Raw genomic sequence first — 20,898 nt, forward strand, 5'->3', positions numbered from 1 at the left:
CGCCCCGCAAACTTTATTTTACAGGCTGTAACCATTCCCCTATCGCTGGACATTAAAGCAGTTTCAGTATCTTTTTGTCACTAAAAATGAAACCAGTATACGTCTTTGTAGTTACACCTTTTAACATAAAAGTTTGATCTGGCAAACTTACCTTGGCATCAATAAACAATCTAAAACCTCGGAAAAAAACCCATAAAAGTACAAAGAAAGTTAAAAAAAAAATCATCTCAAAGCCCATCAGTTAAGGAAGTCACTGCTCACATTTATTTAATATTCCTCTCCGCTTATGTATTTATTCGAATTTCATATTATTTCTCTAGTAGAATCAATAGGTCAGAAGATTTGGCCTCGCTTAAAGCGACCTGTTATTCCTTAGTTTGGAAATTTCTTTTTTTTCTTTTCTTAGTTTTTAAATTTCGGCCTAGTGATAGCTAACTACTTTTTTAGACGGATTTTAAACTTCCAAACTCAAAATATGCCAGAAATTGCCACATCAGGTAAGGTCCTATTTTTATTACTTCTATAAACATTCCCGTTTAAGTCCAGAAAGGTTTCAGGGTCCAGATTTCACAGAAATATAAAAACCAAGCTACTTTAAGCTGGAGGCCAGCGCTCTCTTCACGTGACGCCGCCGCTTTTCCTTTAAATGCCTGGTCACGTGATCGCAGACGTGTACAGACGGAGGAAATTTACGCTGTCAGGGTAGGGAGTCATTCCTCCCCCACCTTCCCAACCCTAGGGTTCTTGGCTTTCCCTTCCCGGAAGCCGCAACTCCTCAGGAGACTTTCTTCGCCATCCCCTTAGTCGTGTCACACCTACTCTCAGTCCTTTCCTTCCAGTTAGTCCCCGGTGCTAGAGCTCTATCTTTCTCGCAGTATCCCACTAGCCAGAGGCAGGGCGACGGGAACTACGACTCCCAGGAGGCATTGCGGACCCCGCCCCTGGGGGCGCGCAGTGTAGGTTGGGGGCTGAGGTCCCACGGTCGTCTCGCCGCGTGCTGCCTGGAGCAAGCGCACTACAGGTTCCGTGGCGCCTCGCGCGCGAGGCGTGCAGGGCCAGGCCGGGGCGGGGCGGGGCCGGGCGGGGTGGGGCGGGACAGGCTGGGGCTGGCTGGCCGGCGGGCGGGCGGGCGGGCAGGCGGGCGGAGGAAGGGGGTGGGAGCGGAGGCGATGGAGGGGAGGAGTGGGGGAATGGGGGAGGGAAGGGGAAGGGAGGCGGGAGGCGGGGCCGAGCTGGAGCCGGAGCTGGAGTCAGAGCCGGAGTCAGAGCCGGCGGTTGCAGTGGAGGCGGTGATGTCGGTGCAGGTCGTGTCAGCAGCGGCTACCGCGAAGGTGCCTGAGGTGGAGCTGAAAGACCTGAGCCCCTCCGAGGCGGAGCCGCAACTGGGACGGAGCACGTCGGCTGTGAGCGCCATGGCGCCCCCGGCAGGCGGCGGGGACCCCGAGGCTCCAGCCCCCGCCGCGGAGCGGCCCCCGGCCCCCGGCCCGGGCTCGGGGCCCGCCGCCGCTCTCAGCCCAGCCGCCGGGAAAGTGCCTCAGGCGTCGGCCATGAAGCGGAGCGACCCTCATCACCAGCACCAGCGGCACCGAGACGGCGGCGAGGCCCTGGTCAGCCCCGACGGCACCGTCACCGAGGCGCCGCGCACAGTCAAGAAGGTACTGGGGCCGGGCTGCCTCTCGCGGAGAGAGGGAGGGAGGGGGAACCGCAGATGGTCGCGGCATGGCAGCACCACCCTCCACGCCCTCTCTTCCGATCATACAAGCCCGGAGAGCCCTTTTCCCCTGAAACCCACTCGCTGAGAGATGCCCCCACCTGCCCCCAGTTATGGGGAGCGAAGACTCCAGGTGGCACGGGAGTACTTCGCTATGAATAACATGGAGGTAGCGCTCTCCGCTACTACTTAGAATAGGCAGGGGAGGAGAGGCACCTAATACTATCCTTCGCCTGAGCACCCAGCGTGCTCCCATGTGTTATTTTCCAGACCATTCAGGGAAAAGAACCCCGATGGTGTAGAAAAATCTTACCGCTTGTGAGAGTTCAGCCAGCAGTAGGGTGGAAACATCTTTTCTGTTTGGAGGACGAGTAAGTAGTAGTTAACCTGCCCTGAAATCCTCAGTTGTCTGGTTTCTGCACAGATGATGACTTTCTGCCTTTCTGTGGCCAACCGCTTCTTTAGAGCAGTACTGATGCTGTGCCCTTCATTCCAGATACTGCAGTATCCTTGCATCTTCTCTGAATGTAGAAGGGTAATGGAGAGAGTCTCTTCACTCTTTTCTCTTCAGAGGTTCCTCCCCTCTGCTTAGTAGTTGGCCACCAGAATTATTAGACTGTGCACGAAGAGAATGATTGTTTTGCTGGTTCCTTACGATCTGGAAGTGTTAGGAAGAGATGCTTCTACTCTGGGGAAAGGCGATCATGGTGAGGCTGGCTGTCTCAGCTGTCAGCTTCTTTCAGACATAGTTCTGAAGAGCCAGGAGTCTCAGAACACCAAGTGAGCTCAGATGTGTGATATTCCAGTATTACCCTTACAATGGCTATCCATGGTGTGCCTCACCTCTCCTAAAGCTAAATCAGCACAGGAAAACGGGCGAGTGTCGGAAAAGACAGAGATATGGATCACATAAAAAGGGATTTATGGTCTGATTTCCAAGGCATAATATGAACACAGTGATTTATGTTTTTTTTTTTTAAATTGTTGTGAATGATATTTAATTGCTTCATCAGAAGAAGAGCCGTAAAGTGATGTGAAGTCTGCATTGGTATTACTGTGTAAAACTCAGCTGAATTGGAACCCTGGATCCAGCCTAACTTTTGTTGTAATAGTCTCATGATTAAGGTATGAAGCAGATAACCCTTTCATTCTAATTCCCTAGATATAGGTGATAGATGATGTCAGATGTAAGACTGAAGGAATTTGTTTAATTATGCTTTAGGACAGTGTCCAGGTCATTTGCAGTGTGAAACTCCTCTGGGAGGAGTTGTAGGAGGCAGCACAGGTCCCAGGGCTGGTAGTACCTAGCGTGAGTCTGGAAATCGGAAATATTTCTGACTGGTTGAGTTGCTTTCTCACTTTGGCCAAGTTTTTTCCTGTGATTAGGGATCTTTTTGTGTAAAATTCTGTAATTTGAATTCTAATAATTTGAATAGATCTCTTGACTGTAAAGATTGTTTAACAAATTCCTTTTAGGGCATGGGATTTACAGACAGGCAAACCTGGGTTTCAATACTAGTATCCTCACTAACTAGCTTTTGGGTAATTTCTAAATTTTCCGAATCTCTTAGTTTCCTCTGTTATAAAATGTAAATACTAATATGATTGAAGATTAGAAATATTTGTAAAGGGCTTTAGCATAGAACTTGGCACAAGTACCAAGGGCTTAAGAGATGATGGCTATTATTATTAAGGACGATTTTATTTTATTCCTCCTCCAACTGTGGATTAAGTGCATGCCACCATGACCTCGTCTGAAAGGTACACTCAGTTCAATAGACTTTATATAAAGAAGTGAAAAAATCACAGGTCAGCATGTCAGTCTGTTTTTCTTAAATCTAGATGTGCTCCTTGACCATTTTCCTCGTTGTTGAACCACCTTCTTCCTGTTTTTTTCTAGCATCAAAATGTAGGTTCCATGATTCTAGATTTACTCAGCAGCCTCAAGGCTATGGAAGACAGGGCTGAGCTTGCCTTACAACGTGAATTGCAAACAAAAAACATCTTTTGCTGGAAGTTGAGCAAATGAAACTCTGGGCAAGGATACAGCTGTATGACACAACCAAAGGCATTGCTGAGCTCCTTTTGGGGGACAGAATTTTCAACTTTCTTGATATTGAATTGGCCAAATTAAGTGCACGAGACTGCCCGTTTTTCCCCACGTTGAAAGTCACCTCGTTAAGAGACTGCAGTGTGACATTTTGATTTGTTGCCTCTTTCTTGATTCTTAGATTGTTTATTTAATCATTCTTACCTTGACACCTTTCTGCTTTCATTGTAGGGAGCGATTGGGGGTATTAGATCTTGAAATAGCTACTCTTGGCTATGTAATTGGTGACCGTAGCTTTTATTTTGTAACTGTCACATACAAGCTTATTTATCTTACGTCACATTTTAGTTGATGGTTTCCCATGTATCTGTCATCAGTTTTCTCTGATCAGTTACTCTGCTCAGCCACACGAGGGAAATAAACTTTTTGTAAGAGCCAGAATTCCCAAGTGCAGTAGTTAATGAGAATGAGCATATGGTATGCAGATTACTTAGTCACATCTTATCTTGGACTCCTACCTTCATCATGTAACTTGCGGTGCTGTGGGGACCAGATCTTGTTATTGTGGCTATTGTATATTTGTATTAACGTCTTTCTTCATAAGTTCACGTTCGGTGAACCCGACAAACCAAAAATCTCTGTTAAGAAGTGATTTGTGGAATCGGAAGATAAATTTCAAGCGAATGCAGTAGTAGTAGTTGAGAGGGTTTCTTCCCTGTGTTCTTGAAAATGGGGTAATAAGAATGTCATAGCACATTTCTCACAGCGGGGGAAACAAGGCAGGAGAGGGTTTATTTCAGGAAAGTTAAAACTTTCTGACAGTAAGGCTGCAAGCCTCAGAACTGTAACTCGTTTGTGCTTACATCAGTATTGGTAATGACCATGTTCGAGCAGTCTTTTTTTTTTTTTTTTCTTTTTCCTTTTTGGCAAACGTATCCACTTTGCACTGGATTTGTTGCTGTCAGCAGAGAATGAGTTGAGCCATGTTAGTTCTTTCTTGCCCTGAATTCTTTAAGCTCTTGATTTGGTTAATTATAGATCACTAAAACGGAACCTTTTGGATGCAGGCACGGTATTGTGGGAGCAGTATGACTCTTTTTGCCAGTTAGGAAAGTACAGGCTTGCAAAATGTTCATTAAAACAACTGGCAGAATGATCCTAATATGGTTTACCATCAATTGACCTTTTATATTCCAGGAGATGTTAGAATCATTTTTCTTTTTTTCTTTATTTTAGAGAAAGAGCTTGTGAGTGCAAGCAGGGGAAAGGGGCAGAGGGAGAGAGAGAGAGAGAGAAGTATCCTAAGCAGTGCAGAGCCCAACATGAGGCTTGATCGCTGGGATCGAGACCTGAGCTGAAACCAAGAGTCTGTCGCTTAGGGGTGCCTGGGTGGCTCAGTTGGTTAAGTGTCCGACCTCGACCTCGGCTCAGGTCATGATCTCATGGTGTGTGAGTTCAAGCCCCTCATGGGCTCTGTGCTGACAGCTCAGAGCCTGGAGCCTGCTCTGGATTCTGTGTTTCTCTCTCTCTCTGCTCCTGCCCTGCTCACACTCTGTCTTTGTCTCTCAAAAAGTGAGTAAACGTTAAAAAAAAAAAAAGGTCTGTCCCTTAACCGACTGAGCCACCCAGGCACCCTTATAGGCATTTTTCTAATCCTGACAATAGCACATGGAGATATAGGTGGCATGATCTCCATTTTACAGATAAGGAAATGGGGTTCTGAGAGGTAAAGATTATACATCCTTGCCCAAGATTATACATCCAGTAAGCTGCAGAGCTAGGACTTAAATCTGTTTTAAACCTTTGCTTGTTTCCAAAGCCTATGTCCTTTTTATTATACCATACTGATTCTTTCTAAATTCTTAGATGCTGGATTCTGGCCTTCTCCCAGAAGTGTTTCAGAATACTTAGTGACCTCTAAGGTATGCCTGTCTGCCCTAAGGTTTAGGCCATTCAAAACCAAAGTTAAGGAGGGTCTGAGTCAGGGTTCTAGGAATAGGAGAGAAAAATAAATGTACAAATGTAGAACCTCAAAAAATTGTAAAATTATAAGGAAGAAGCGCATCTTACGTATATAAAAAGGTGTTTCAAGATCAACGATGCATTTTCACATTAGTAATCTGAGAAATTTATCCTTATTTTTAAAGTTATAGGGGTGCCTGGGTGGCTCAGTCGGTTAAGCGTCTGACTTCGGCTCAGGTCATGATCTCACGGTCCGTGAGTTCGAGCCCCGCGTCGGGCTCTGTGCTGACAGCTCAGAGCCTGGAGCCTGCTTCAGATTCTGTGTCTCCCTCTCTCTCTGACCCTCCCCCGTTCATGCTCTGTTTCTCTCTGTCTCAAAAATAAACATTAAAAAAAAATAATAAAGTTATAAGTAAATCTGGAGTACCTGAAGACTATGCTCTTCCTTTCTGTCCCACTAATAGTTTTCTCCCTGTTCTTTAACTCTCACTTTCTCTGTGAATCAGTCTCTAATTAGGCGTTTTGAAAATTAGAAGGAGAAGCATACTGTTATGTATTCCAGCTGTGTACCAGGTACTGTATCAGAGAGCCTTGCATACATTGTTTTAGTTAATCCTCCTATGAGCTCTCCTTGTTTTATTGAGGAAACAGAGTTGAAGAGATTAAGGAATTTGTCTCAAGGTTCCACATTTAGTAATGTGATGGAGCTAATAGAACTCTACTCTGATGCCAAAGCCCAGACTCTTGCTTTTCAGTTGAAGTTTCATTTCTCTGTTCAAAGCTCAGATTGAATATTTTATTTTATTTTATTTTATTTTATTTTATTTTATTTTATTTTATTTTGTTTTATTTTATTTTATTTTGTTTTAGAGAGCGCATGAGCAGGGGAGGGGCAGAGAGGGAGAGGGAGAGAGAAAGAATCCCAAGCAGGACTGACAGTGTGGAGCCTGACATGGGACTCAAACTCACAAACTGCGAGATCATGACCTGAGCCGAAACCAAGAGTCAACCACTTAACCACCTGAGCCACCCAGGCGCCCCATCAGATTGAATCTTTTAAATTTTAGTTAATTTGTATATTTTTTTGTGGGTGTTTTTGTTATTTCACCAACAGGCAATTTCTTTTTATTTATTGAGGTTGTTTCATGGTGTGTATACCATATATTTATTTGAACACTTATGAGTTTTCTGAGAATGCAGCCCTTATTTTATATTAGTATGATTTATGAATTCTATTCTCCTTACTCCTGGGAAAGACTGAACATTAGGAATCTGGGAGGTTCCTCAGAGCTGAAGTAGCCGTTGTGTATTTGATGTCTTGTCCAGCTAATTGAAGAAATGGATATAGTTCATGAAAAAGAGAGTTTCTTTATTACAGAAAATGTTTCTCTACCCCACAATGAAAGGGGGGAGAAAAGATTTATTGGAAACTTTATTCAGACTCTTTGTTGAGTTGAGTTTATAAAGAATATGCAGTTTCTCTCATGGTACCTTTGTTTAAAAAATTGAGAGATGTACAACTGAGGTGGATGGGAGAACAGTCTTAACAGTTGCCTCGATCCATCACCCTGCTATTGTGTTCAGGTGGTATGTACAATTAGAGGAGCTGAAATTCCATTTACCCACTAAGAGGTTAAGTAAGCTTGATCAGGTTTCTCGGGAATTTGTAGTAGCTTTTTATACTGTGAACGACCTATGGCCTGAGAGTGAGAGAGCAGAGCTGAGGAGAAAGTGGTGGATTGAAATTTTTTTTGGTAACGGTTCTGAGTCTAAAACTATTTTGATTAAACTAAATAATTTAAGACATGATGTGTATGATCTGCAGTCTCCTCTTTTCCAGCTATATTCTGCAACAGTTCAATTAGCCGTTTTCCTTCTTGGACATTGGACACTTGGACGGCGTTAATAGCTGGTGATTTCCTATCCTTTTCTTTAAGGGTCTATCAATAGAAACGTATTGGTTTGGAGCCCAGGGTTTTTTGGGGTTTTTTTTTTTTTTGGCTCAGAACCTATATTAAGGATGGAGACAGAGGTTCTAGAGCTGGTTGAGTTTCTCTGAGTATAAATCAGACTTTTCCTTAAAGCCTTTCTGAATACTGCAGAGCTGTCATTGAGAGTTAAGTAACCTGAGGCTAAAACTGGCTTCATCTTCCCTATAAACTTAATCTCCTGCAGTGCTCCATGTGAACCCTTTTGATCACTCTAACAGAGTTGATGCTGTTGACTGCCTTTTTTTAGAAGCTCTTCCCTTGGCTTCAGTTATGACTCTTCACTTGTGGCTACCATTTACTGGATACTTTACTCTCTGCCCGGCAGCTATCTCATCTCATTTAATCCTCATCACAACTTTATCAGATGAATATTATTCTCTTTATTTTACAGATGAGAAAATACAGGCTCAAAGAGAATAATTAACTTGCTCAAGGCTTTGCCAATCTGTGATGCCTTTGGGGTTAGTGAGATGCTCATAGCAACAGTGGGAGGCTTTGCCACACTGCCAGCCCCCTCCTTCTCTGACTGTTCTCCCATGTGAAATCTGCTTAAGTTATTGCTGCTGCTGTTAAGACCACTCTGCAACCTTTGGGATCTCAGAATCTGTTCTCAGAGAGAAGGCCTAAACCATCATGCCTCACATCCCTGTTTACCTCAATCACTGTCTGACATCCAGGAACCCATTATTTTCTAATACTCATTCCCTGCCACTCTCTTCATCCTCTCAGCTAATCCAGTTCCCCCAAATCTTTCCACCATATCCTCTACAACTTCCCCCTCCATTGTCAGTAAATCCCCATGTAGTATCAGCCTCTAGCAGCAAGATCAAGCTACAGGGGCAACAATGGGGGCCCTGTTCGTGTGGCACCTGGTATCCAGAACTGTAATGGTATAGCTCAAGCTGCAGCATCTCCTGCTTGACGTTAGCCATCACATCTTTGCCAAGCCCATTCTGTGTGTGATTTGGGGTGCTCTTTTTAGCCGTGTAGTCCCAAAGCAGCTTTTCCGCTCTGAGAGCTGAACCATGGAGCTGAGAGTTGTTAGAGGGAATCAGAAAACCAAGCAGATTGATGTCACTGTGAATTCATAATTGTCAACCTCGTGTGCATAATCAGCATTGCCTAACAATATTACACATTTCTCTAGTAATTTCACTTTCCTACTCACTGCAAATGACTGTTTCAGGCCATCTCTATATCCCGTCTTTCATGTGTTCTTTTTAAATCAGTGATATGCCTTATATTTTAGTATAAAAACAGAAGGCCCCCACCCCCAAAGGAAATGCCTTCATCTTTATACTTCTCAAATTGACAAACCCACCTGCAATTGGGGCTCATCTTTTTCTCCTTACCTCCTGTTGGATAGAGGAAGCATCCTTCATTCTGCCAGAGACCTGTCTCTTTCAGGTGCTCTTACCACATTCTCCTGTCTTCTTAAAGAACTTTTTCCTTTGATTATTTTCTCTTTCTACTAAAGCCTTTCCTACAGTCTTCCAATTTGTGCTAATCTCTCCCATTTTGAAAACCCTGTCCTCTACCCCCCATATCTCCTTTCTGCTTCTATCCTTTCTATTTCCTTTCACAGCTAAGCTTCTTAAAGGGGTTTTCGTCACATACTGTATACAGTTTTTCTTTCCACAGACTCTTTAACCCACTCCTGCCTTAATGCTCTGACCAGAATAAGATCTTCTTGCTAAAGTTGCTAATATCCATCAGATTGGGAAACATGGTGGTCTGATTTTTCAGTCCTCATCAAGACCTCTTGGTAGGTCTTACCCAAACTTCTTACCCGAACACTTTCCTCTCTTGGCTTCCACAACACTGCCCTTTACTGTTTTCCTCTCACTTCTCTGGGTGCTCCTTCTCAGTCTCCTTTGTTGGCTTTCTCCTTTATCCTGAGCCCTCTGTTCTTTCCATTGTGTTTTCTTCCTAAATCATCCACATCATTCCTATGCCTTTAAGTATCATCTACATCCCAACAACTCCCCACATTATTTCTTTAGCCAAGATCCCTCTCCTGAATGCCAATTTTGTGTGTGTCCAAATGCCTACTTGTGGTTGCACTTCAAAACTAACATGAACAAAGTGGGTATTTTTATCTTTCTGTCTAATTCCCAAAATATATTCTTGTCTTCTTACGTTAGTTAAGATGTTTACATTGTTTACATTGTTTTTTCTTTCTTTTAAAAAAATTATGTTTAATTGCACAAGTAATGCCTAAGTATTTTCTTACAAAATAATTCAGTCTAATGAAGCACAAGTCCTTCCTTGGCCCTCAGCAAGTCTCATTGCCCTCCTCAGAAGTGACTCCTGCTATCAATTTCTTTCTTGACTTTTTTTTTCTGACCTTACATTCAGAGTTGTGCATAGAGAAATTTGTAGTTTTATAATAACTTGTACATAAATAAAGCATACTATATGTTTGCAGGTTGTTTTTTTTTCACTTGGAGTTCTTTCCATATCAATATACACAGATCTATCTCAAGTCTTTTTAACCCTGAATTGACTTCCAAAGTCCATACCATTGTTCTTTATTAAATCATTCTTCTGTTGATGCACATTTAACTTAATATTTTTTCTTTATAGACAGTGCTGTTGTAATTACCTGTATGCATTTTTGCGTGTGTGCATGTGTAAATGTTTCTCTAAGGTAGATACCTAAAAGTAGAATTCTGATGTTGAAAGATATCTATGATTTCTTTCTTTCTTTCTTTCTTTCTTTCTTTCTTTCTTTCTTTAAATTAAAAAAAAAATTTTTTTTTTCAATTTATTTTTGAGAGAGAAGCAGAGCACGAGCAGGGGAGGGGCAGAAAGAGGGACACAAAGAATGTGACGCAGGCTCCAGGCTCTGAGCTGTCAGCATAGAGCCCGACGCAGGGCTTGAACTTGTGAACTGCGAGATCATGACCTGACAGAAAGTCGAACACTTAACCGACTGAGCCACCTGGGCACCCCGAAAGACATCTACATTTTAACAAAAATTTTTTTAATGTTTATTTATTTTTGAGAGAGAGAGAGCACAAGCAGAGGAGAGACAGAGAGAGAGGAGGACACAGAATCCGAGGCAGGCTCCAGGCCTTGAGCTGTCAGCACAGAACCTGACGCGGGGCTTGAACTCATGAGCTGTGAGATAATGACCTGACCCGAAGTCAGACACTCAACCAGCTGAGCCACCCAGGTGCCCCTACATTTTAAACTTAATGCTGCCTTCAAAAATGTAGTACCATTTTACACATCAATTAACTATAAACAAGATAACCTTTTCACCACATCTTTACCAACCACTGGATTTACATCTTTCATGAGGAAAATCATTTACTGTTTTTATTAGCATTTTTTCTGCTTAACAGTATTTATGATTGACTACTATGTGCCAAGTGCTAGGGATACAGCAGTGAATAAATTAGAGGAAGATCTCTGCCGTCTTCATGTTGGCTTGTAGGAATTCTTTATGTTTTGGATATTAATTATGTATATGTTGCAGGTATTTTTTTTCTGTTTTATTTCTTATTGACTCGTGACTTTATGATTTTAGAAGTTTTTCTAAAATTTAAAAGAAAGAGAGGAACACTTAGGTGGCTCAGTTGGTTGGGAGTCCAACTCTTGATTTCTGCTCAGATCATGATCCCAGGGTTGTGGGATTGAGCTCCAAGCCCCACGTCGGGCTCCATGCTAAGCTTGAAGTCTGCTTAAGATTCTCTCTCTCTCTCTCTCTCTCTCTCTCTCTCTCTCTTTCTCCCCCCGCCCTTCTGCTCCTCACCCCCACTCACTCGTGCATGCTCAATCTCTTGCTCTCTAGAAAAAAAGTTTTTACATAGTCACATTGGGCATTGTTTTCCTCTATGGCTTAAACATTTTGTGTCTTAGAGTGGCATTTTCTACCCCAGGCTTATAAACAAATTATTTTATATTTTCTTCAACTGTTTTTATGGCTGTGTTTATTATATTTTGGTCCTCAGCCCATCTGGAATTCATTTTGTTTGTAATGTAAGATAGGGATTATTTGGTTGTTTTTGTTGTTGTTGTTGTTGTTTTTTATTTTGAGAGGAGAGAGAGGTAATCCAAAGCAGGCTCTGCACTTTCAATACAGAGCCCACTGTGAGGCTTGATCCCACGAACTGTGAGATCATGACCTGAGCTGAAGTTGGATGTTCAACTAACTGAGCCACCCAGGCACCTCGAGATAGGGACTACTTTGTGATGTAAGATAGACCTATTTGTCCCAAATAAAATTTAATATTTTACTTTTTTGGGTTTGTTTTCTATGTTTTTCTCTTTAACTTGTCCTTCTTCACTGTTCTCATTTCTTTACTTTTACCTGGACACATAGAAGTAACTTTTGATTGAAGACTGTTTAACTCAAGAATGGCACTAAAAATTTGCCATCCTTGTACTAAGTGCTTGTAATGAGTAATTCATAGAAGCACTTGCTATTGTAGCAAATTTTACATATTTATAAGCATAATATGTTTGTTCTTGTTTAGTGGATATAGATTTATGTTTTCATAGAATTTGGAGCCTCGATGATACCTCAGATACACATCCTATGCAGCAGTGGTCTACAGAGGAACTCCCCTTCTGCAGTTATACTAAGTTGGAAAAATGTGTGGTCCTTTTCCAATATGACACCTTATTTTTTTTAAGTCATTGCCAGGAACTGAATACATAATAGGGAGAAGGAGATTATAGGAAGAAGAAATTTTGCCCTCATTGCATAATTGTGTGCATTCACATTTCATTTTTTTTGTTTCTATCTTCCAAAGGTAGACATTACCTGCTCTAGGTTAAAGACAGACTTCTCTTCCTACCAGGTAAATAAAGTGTCTTCTTCAATAAAATTGTTGGATAAAGCTTGACTGAGTCTAGTCTTGGGTGACTCTGCTTTGGGAGACAGAAATAGAATAGGAATTTTTATTATATTCATACCTATTGTTTGTATAAGGAAGAAAAAAGATGATTGGTCTAATGCTAATTCCTTTTTAGGACCTTTGCTGGACTATATTATAGAAACAGTGAAGCACCTTTACTACTTCTGAATACTTCTCTAATAATCTCCCCTAATGTATTGTGAACTACTTTTGTGCAAAAAAACCTTTTATGTGCTGTGAGCTAAACACTGCTAAGTGGTAGGACTATTAAATCAGCAAAATATCATTCTTGCTCTCAAGGAGGGGGTAGGGAATCTAGATATGAAAATAAATAAATACAGTCTGATGTGATATGAGCAATACTGGAAGCAGGAATCATTGCAGTTTGAAGAGTTCAGTATTGAAATGGGGTGTATCACCTTGGGAAAAGTACTTGGTTGCCTACCCAACAGGTTTCACAGTGTAGCAGAACCTTTTTGAAATTTCCATGTTCTAGCTTTACAAGTTCTGAAATTCACATTTTTAGTACACTTAGAGGTCATTCACTTCTTAGGCTCATTCAAAACAAGCTCACAAGAGACGTGTATGTAAAACAAAATGGTAATTCCTTAGATGTAGAATGCTCACGCTGATGTGATATACATGCCGGCAGAGGATACTCTGGAAAATCTACCTAGGAAGTGTAGTTAGAGGCAGTTTATTAAGTTTGGAATCCTTTAGGTCCTTGCTACTCAAACTGGTCCATGACCAGAAGCATTGACATCTCCTGGGAGCTTGTTAGGAATACACAATCTCAGGCAACTCTGGTTCTGTGTTAGTGTGTACCCACCAGAACCTTAGTTTTTTATTCATTGTTGTGTAATACTGGCTTGGCAGTTGGTCTTATTTCATGCTTCTTTTCTGAAACCTCAGAGTAGAGAGGCAGGAAAATCATTTTCCGGTTTTTTGGAAGGGTAGATATGTATAATAAAGCTTGCTACAAGACTTGTAATAAAATACTTGATAGACACAGAGTCCTAGAAACACAGATGAGCACAGATACACAAAAACAAACACATCCAGAGATCCCTTACATGAAACAGAACCCCTCACACCCCTCTACCCAGACCCTTCGTACACACAGACCCATACCCACACCCACAGAGAGACTCCATAGAGAGTCCCCAACAGTTACCCACAGAGATACCCCTCACAGAACCACGTACACCCCGGACCCACCCCCCAACAGAGATACACACATGCACATTGACACTCAACAAGTAATGCTAAGAACTCAAGATTTTCATGAGACTTGAGTAGTTTTTTCCATATTTTGAGGAGAAAGGACGAGTATACTCTTTAAGGTACTTTTAACTGAGGCAGAAATGTAGCAAAAAACAGACAGACTGCCGTTGGGTCTGCACAACCGTGAATGTTACAAAGCCATTTTTATTTGAATTCCTGTTTCTGGAACTGCTTGTTCCTGGGCATCATTTTCAGTTTGATGTACTTATCATGCTTGGATGGAAAAGTCATTCTCTTATTATCTCTCAGGAGTTTGCATCCTGGGTCGCTGGTTGAGCAGAATTCCATGTTCAGTTCCTCTTGGTACTAACGGACACACTCCTCGATGCGTGAATCTGCCCAGGATTGGAAGATCCAGAAATACTGCACCTACATGGAGGACTCCTACTGAGTCCTCTGTGGGTGTGTGGGTCTGAAGAATGTAGGGCAGAGAGGGAAAATTATGTTAAAACTAGAAAGAGGTGTAATTTTGGTCTTATTCATAGTATGGATTTGCATGAGGCCTGTGATGAAACTTAGGATGACTCAGGGGGATAATTTAGTTGTAAGTTAGAAGATTTTTAAACTATGCTGATATTGGCAGAGGATGGCACGTTGATTGTGTTGGTTGATAAAAGAGATGACTGGTATCAACATAGCCAGATTTTTTAGTTCCTTGGGCAGCATTCTGTGAGAAGAATCTTGTTAGGGAAAAGGAGACTCTGACACGTACAGCATGTTTCTGCCTAAATACTTGAAAGTTTCTATCACAATAAGGGAGTTAGGCACCAGAGAGACATTGCTAGAATAGTTTTACAAATGTAGGTTCCAAAAAGATAAATATTTTTCTCTTGCTGTCTGGTACATGTACATGTTTTCATTTGACCAAAAGCCTGTTAAATTTTTTTTCAAGCATATGGAAGAGTACCGAGAAGATTGAACACTGCCCAATTTAACAAATGTTAGAATTTTGCAAAATTTTCTGTAAATACTTTTAAAGACCTAAAACATTGTAGATAAAATCGTAGAGCCTTTTGTACCCCTCCTCTATTCCCTTTCTTTTCTCTTCCTCCATCACAGTGGTAAATGCTGTCTAAACTTTGCTATTTATTATTACCCTTCATGTTTTAACAGCTTTGCTGTATATTATCAATATCAATTGTATGTCAATAATATATAGCACTGTTTTGTGTGTTTATAAACTTAACATAACGTGGTACTATAGAGTAGATACTATTCTGCAACCTACTTTTTCCACTCATCTTTATTTTGAGTTTTAACCAATCCAATACATGTAGATTTTCTAGTTGAGTCCTATGTAGTGCTTCATTGTGTGACTGTATCACAGTTTACCCATTCCCTATTAATGTTTTCTCTCTCTCTCTCTCTCTTTTTTTTTGAACTGGGGTGAACATCCTTAAATCATGTTTTCTTACCATGTATAATAGTTTCTCTAGGGTATATATCCCATAAGCAGAATTGCCTAAGGTATACCAACTTTACCAGACTCTCCCAAATTGCTTTCTAAAGTGTTTTTTTGGGGGCACCTGGATGACTCAGTCGGTTAAGCGTCCAACTTGGGCTCAGATCATAATCTCACTGTTTGTGGGTTTGAGCCCCATATCAGGCTCTGTGCTGACAGCTCAGAGCCTGGAACCTGCTTTGGATTCTGTGTCTTCCTCTCTCTCTGCCCCTCCTTCGCTCATGCTCTATCTCTTGCTCAAGAATAAATAAACATCGGGGCACCTGGATAGCTCAGTCGGTTAAGTGGTTAAGCGTCTGACTTCAGTTTAGGTCATGACCTTGCAATCCATGAGTTTAAGCCCCACATTGGGCTCTGTGCTGACAGCTCAGAGCCTGGAGCCTGCTTTGAATTCGTTGTCTCCCTCTCTCTTTCCCCCTCCCTTGTTCATGCTCTCTTTTTCTCAAAAAATAAAAATAAAAAAAAAAATAAAGTGGTTCTATTAATACTTGTTTTCTGAATCCTTAATAATATGTGGTATTGTCAGATATTAAACTTGTGTCAGTCTGGTAGAGTTGTGAAATGATACCTCATTTAATTAACATTTCCTTGGATATTAGTGGGACTGAGCATCTTTTAATATGTGTGTAGTCCATTTGGATTTCCTTATTTGTGAAATGTCTATATTCATACATATCCTTTCTCATTTTTCTTCTTATTTTTTTAAAATGTTTATTTATTTTTGAGAGAGCGAGAGAGCGTGAGTGGGGGAGAGGCAGAGAGAGAAGGAGATAGAGAATCCTGAATAGGCTCTGCTCCATGAGACCCTGGGATCATGACCTGAGCTGAAATCAAGACTCAGAAATGCAGCCGATTGAGCCACCCAGGTGCCCCTCTTTTCCTATTTTTCTTTTGGGGTCTCATTGGTTTTCTTACTGATTTAGAAAAGTTCTTTATATATATTTGTTCTAATCCTGTATCAGATAATTGTGTTGCAAATAACCTCAGGTCTGTGGCTTGTCTTTTTTACTTAATATGACTTTTATACAGAAGGTAAAATATGTAGGGGCTCCTGGGTGCCTCAATAAATTACGCTTCTGACTCTTGATTTCAGTTCAAGTCATGATTTCACAGTTTGTGGTTTCAAGCCCTGCGCTGCATTGGGCTCTGCACTGACAGGGCTCGGAGCCTGCTTGGGATATTCTCTCTTTGTCTCTGTCTCTCTCTCTTTTCCCCTTACCCCACTCATTCTCATGCTACTGTGTGTGCTTTCTCTCTGTTTTTCTCTTTCTCAAAATAAATAAATAAACCTAAAAATACACATATAAAAAAAGTTAAGGGGTGCTGGGTGGATCAGTCAGTTAAGCATCTGACTTTGGCTCAGGTCATGATCTTGCAGTCGGTGGGTTCGGGCTCTGCGTCAGCCTCTCTGCTGTCCACACAGAGCCACTTCAGATCCTCTGTGCCCCTCTTTCTCTGCACCTCTCCCGCTTGTGTGCATGCTCTCTCTCAAATAAGTTAATATTGAAAAAAAAATTTTAAGTTCAAATATGTAATGTAAAATCGATCATTTTTTTCCTCCATGTAGTTTGTCCTTTTTGATTCTTGTTTTAGAAACTTTTCCCTATCCTGATATGAAATGCCACTTTCACTGTCACACATCCTCTGTGTCCATTCTGTTTCTGGGTTGTGTATTATGTTCCATTAGTCTCTTCGTTGATTTCTTTACCAATATCACACTTTTTTTTAATTGCTAGAAATTTATAATAACTCTTACTTTCTTTGGATATGTTCCTCCTAATGTATTTAAAACTTTTTAACACCTTTATTGAGGTAAAATTTATATAAGATAAAGTTTACCCATTGTAAATTACAATTGAATGGCTGTTAATACATTTGTAGAGTTTTTTTTTTTCCCCCCCACTATGGTAAAAAATAAACAGTAAAGCCTTGGTTTGCGAGCAGAATTCATTCCAGAAACATGCTTGTAATCCAAAGCACTTGTGTATCAAAGCTAATTTCAAGAACCATTGGCTCAGTTGTGATCATCTGATGTTTGGTGTCACATACTGCTTCTATTGCAAGATATCGCTCATTCATCAAGTTAAAGTTTATTAGTAATGTTTGCTCATCTTGCATAACACAGAATAAGTTACTTGCAGTCTGAGGTTTTACTGTATATAAAACATAAAATTTACCATTTTAAGGTATATAGTTCAGCAGTTACTAAGTATATTCCCATTGCTGTAGCACTATCACCACCACTCATTCCTAGCATTTTTTTAATCTTCCCGAATTGAAACTTCATCATACCCATTAAACTCCTCATTCTCCTATCTCCCCAGCCCCCAGCAATCACTATTCTACTTTGTTTCTATGAATTTGACTACCCCAGGTACCTTGTACAAGTGGAATTGGATAGTTTTGTCCTTTTGTGTCTGGCTAATTTCACTTAGCCTGTTATCTTCAAAGTCCATGCATGTTGTAGCATGTGTCAGAGTTTCATTATTTTTTAAAATTGAGTAACATTTCAGTGTATGTATGTACAACATTTTGTTTTTCCGTGCATTCATTGATGAACACTTGGGTTGCTTCTTTTGTCTGTTGTGCATAATGCTGTTATAAACACGAGTATACAACTACCTGTTTGAGTTGCTGCTTTTTTTTTCTCCAATTTTTTTTAATGTTTATTCATCTTTGAGACAGAGACAGAACACGTATGGGGAAGGGGCAGATAGAGAGGGAGACACAGAATCCGAAACACGCTCTAGTCTCAGAACTGTCAGCACAGAGCCTGATGCGCAGCTCGAACTCACCAACCTGAGCTGAAGTAGGATACTCAACCGACTGAGCCACCCAGGTGCCCTGAGTTGCTGCTTTCAATTCTTTGGGTATATGCCCAGAAATGAAATTGCTGGATCATATGATAAGTCTATTTCTAATTTTTTGAGGAACTGCCATACTGTTTTCCAGAGCAGTTATATATTAAGTAATCTCTATACCCAACATGGGGCTCGAACTCACAACCCTAAGATCAAGAGTTGCATGCTCTTCTGACTGAGCCAGCCAGGCTCCCTCATCATTTTATATTTTTACTAACATCATACAAGCATTCTAATTTTTCTACATTCTCAACACTTGTTTATTTCTTTATTAGAATAGCCATCCTAATGGGTATGAAGCGGGTAGAGTTTTAAAATTACACCATGGTCCAATTTAGGAATAGTTCTGTTTCCCCCAGAAGTCCCTTTTGCCCATTTGCAGTCAATCACTGCTCCCAACTTCTCCAGGTAGTCATTGATTTGCTTTCTTTATGTATTTGCCTTTTCTGGAAGTTTCCTATAAATGAATCATACAATATGTGTCTTTTGTGTCTGGCTGTTTCACTTAGGGTAATAATTTTTGAATAATTTATTCATGTATCAATAGTTTTTCCTTTTTTATTGCCAAATGGCATTCCATTGTATAGATATACAACATTTTATTTATCACTTTACTAGTTGATGGATGATTCTGGATTATTTTCAGCTTTTGGCTATTTTGAAGAATGCTGCTGTGAACATGGATAAGTCTTTGTATGGATGTATGTGTTAGTTTCTCTTGGACAGATATCTAGAAGTGAAATCGATGGGTCATGTGTTAAGTTTATGTTTAACTCTTTAAGAAAATGGCAAACTTTTCCAAAGTGATCATACAATATTACAATGCTACCAGCAGTTTATGAGTATTTCATTTTCTCTACATCCTTGTAACACTTGGTATTGTTTTTTTTTATTGTAACCATTTTAGTGGTTATGTAGTGCTATGTTATTATAGCACTATATCATATAGTATTTGTGTTTCGCCATGACTGATGATGTTGAGCATCTTTTCTTGTGTTTATTAGCAATTTGTATATTTTCTTCTTTTTAAAATTTTTTTTTAAGTTTATTTATTTTTTGGGGGGGAGGGAGGGAGAGAGAGAGAGAGAGAGAGAGAGAGAGAGAGAAAGAAAACACAAGTGGGGGAAGGGCAAAGAGAGTGGAAGACAGAGAGAATCCCAAGCAGGTTCCACACTATCAACACAGAGCCCACCACAGGGCTCCAACTCACAAACCATGAGATCATGACCTGAGCCAAAATCAAGAGTTGGATGCTTAACTGACTGAGCCACCTAGGTACCCCTGTATATCTGCTTTGGTGAAATGTCTGTTCAGATCATTTGTCCATCTTTTTTTGTTGTTTGTTTGTTTTTGATCTTTTTTTTTTTTTTTTTAATTTATATCCAAATTAGTTAGCATATAGTGCAACAATGATTTCGGGAGTAGATTCCTTAGTGCCCCTTACCCGTTTAGCCCATCCCCCTCCCATAACCCCTCCAGTAACCCTCAGTTTGTTCTCCACATTTATGAGTCTCTTCTGTTTTGTCCCCCTCCCTGTTTTTATATTATTTTTGTTTCCCTTCCCTTATGTTCATCTGTTTTGTCTCTTAAAGTCCTCATATGAGTGAAGTCATATGATTTTTGTCTTTCTTTGACTAATTTCACTTAGCATAATACCCTCCAGTTCCATCCATGTAGTTGCAAATGTCATTTGTCCATCTTTAAATTGGGTTGTTTTCTTCTTAACTGAATTGTGAGAATTCTTTCCATAGCCCGAATACAAGCCCTTTTTCAGATACATGATTTGCAAATATTTTTTCCTAGCGTGTCTTTTCATTTTCCTAATGATGGATTTTGAAAAGCTAATGGTTTTAATTTTGATAAAGTCCAATATATTACTTTTTAAATAGGTTGTACTTTTGGTGTTATGTCTAAGAAATTTTATTTTTTTTTTAATTTTATTTTAGAGAGAGAACATGAACAGGGGAGTGGGACAGAAGGAGGGAGGGAGGGAGGGAGAGAGAGAGAGAGAGAGGGAGGGAGGGAGGGAGAGAGGAATATTAAGCAGGCTCCATGCTCAATGCAGAGCCTGACATAGGTCTCCCTCCCATGACCCTGGGATCATGAGCTGAAATCAAGAGTCAGGGCTTCTCAACCAACTAAGCTGCCCTGGTGCCCCATGTCTGAGAAATCTTTAGTTCAGATTCACCAAAATGTTCTCCTATGTTTTCTTCTGGCAGTTTTATAGTTTCAGATTTTATATTTGGTCTGTGATCTATTGTGGTTGACTTTTGTGTCTGGGGTAAGATATGGACCTAATATTTTTTCCTTTGTATAGATATCCGGTTGTCCTAGCACTTTGTTTTTTTGAAAAGACTATTCTCTGCCTATTGAATTGGCTTGACTCTATTGTTGCTTATCATTTGTCTGTAGATATGTGGGTGTATTTCTGGATGTTGTATTGTGTTCCAGTGGTCTGCTCCTTTATCTTGATGCCAATACTATACTCTCTTGATTATTGTAGCTTTAGAGTAAGCATTGAAATTGGATAATATAAATGCTCCTATTTTATTATTCTTTTTCAAAATAATTTTGACTATCTTAGGCCTTTTTAAATTTCCATACAGGGCGCCTGGGTGGCTGAGCCTTCAGCTCAGGTATGATCTCACAGTTCACGAGTTTGAGTCCCACATCGGGTGAGCTCAAGCCCCACTTTGGGTTAACACGAGC

General features: G+C 40.6%; 1 protein-coding gene across 2 annotated transcripts in view; it reads left to right on the top strand.

Moving 5' to 3' along the window:
* The first annotated feature begins 1,223 nt into the window (after positions 1-1,223).
* The window catches only part of AHCYL2 (adenosylhomocysteinase like 2), a 167,465-nt gene continuing 147,790 nt past the window's right edge, over positions 1,224-20,898 (top strand). For both annotated transcript variants that reach the window (XM_049641827.1, XM_049641828.1), the window contains exon 1: positions 1,224-1,655. In XM_049641827.1, coding sequence (XP_049497784.1) covers positions 1,293-1,655 — 363 coding nt within the window. In that variant the 5' untranslated portion in view covers positions 1,224-1,292. The remainder of the gene's footprint in view (positions 1,656-20,898) is intronic.

The sequence above is a fragment of the Panthera uncia genome, chromosome A2 (genome assembly GCF_023721935.1).
Source record: "Panthera uncia isolate 11264 chromosome A2, Puncia_PCG_1.0, whole genome shotgun sequence".
Lineage (NCBI taxonomy): Eukaryota > Metazoa > Chordata > Mammalia > Carnivora > Felidae > Panthera > Panthera uncia.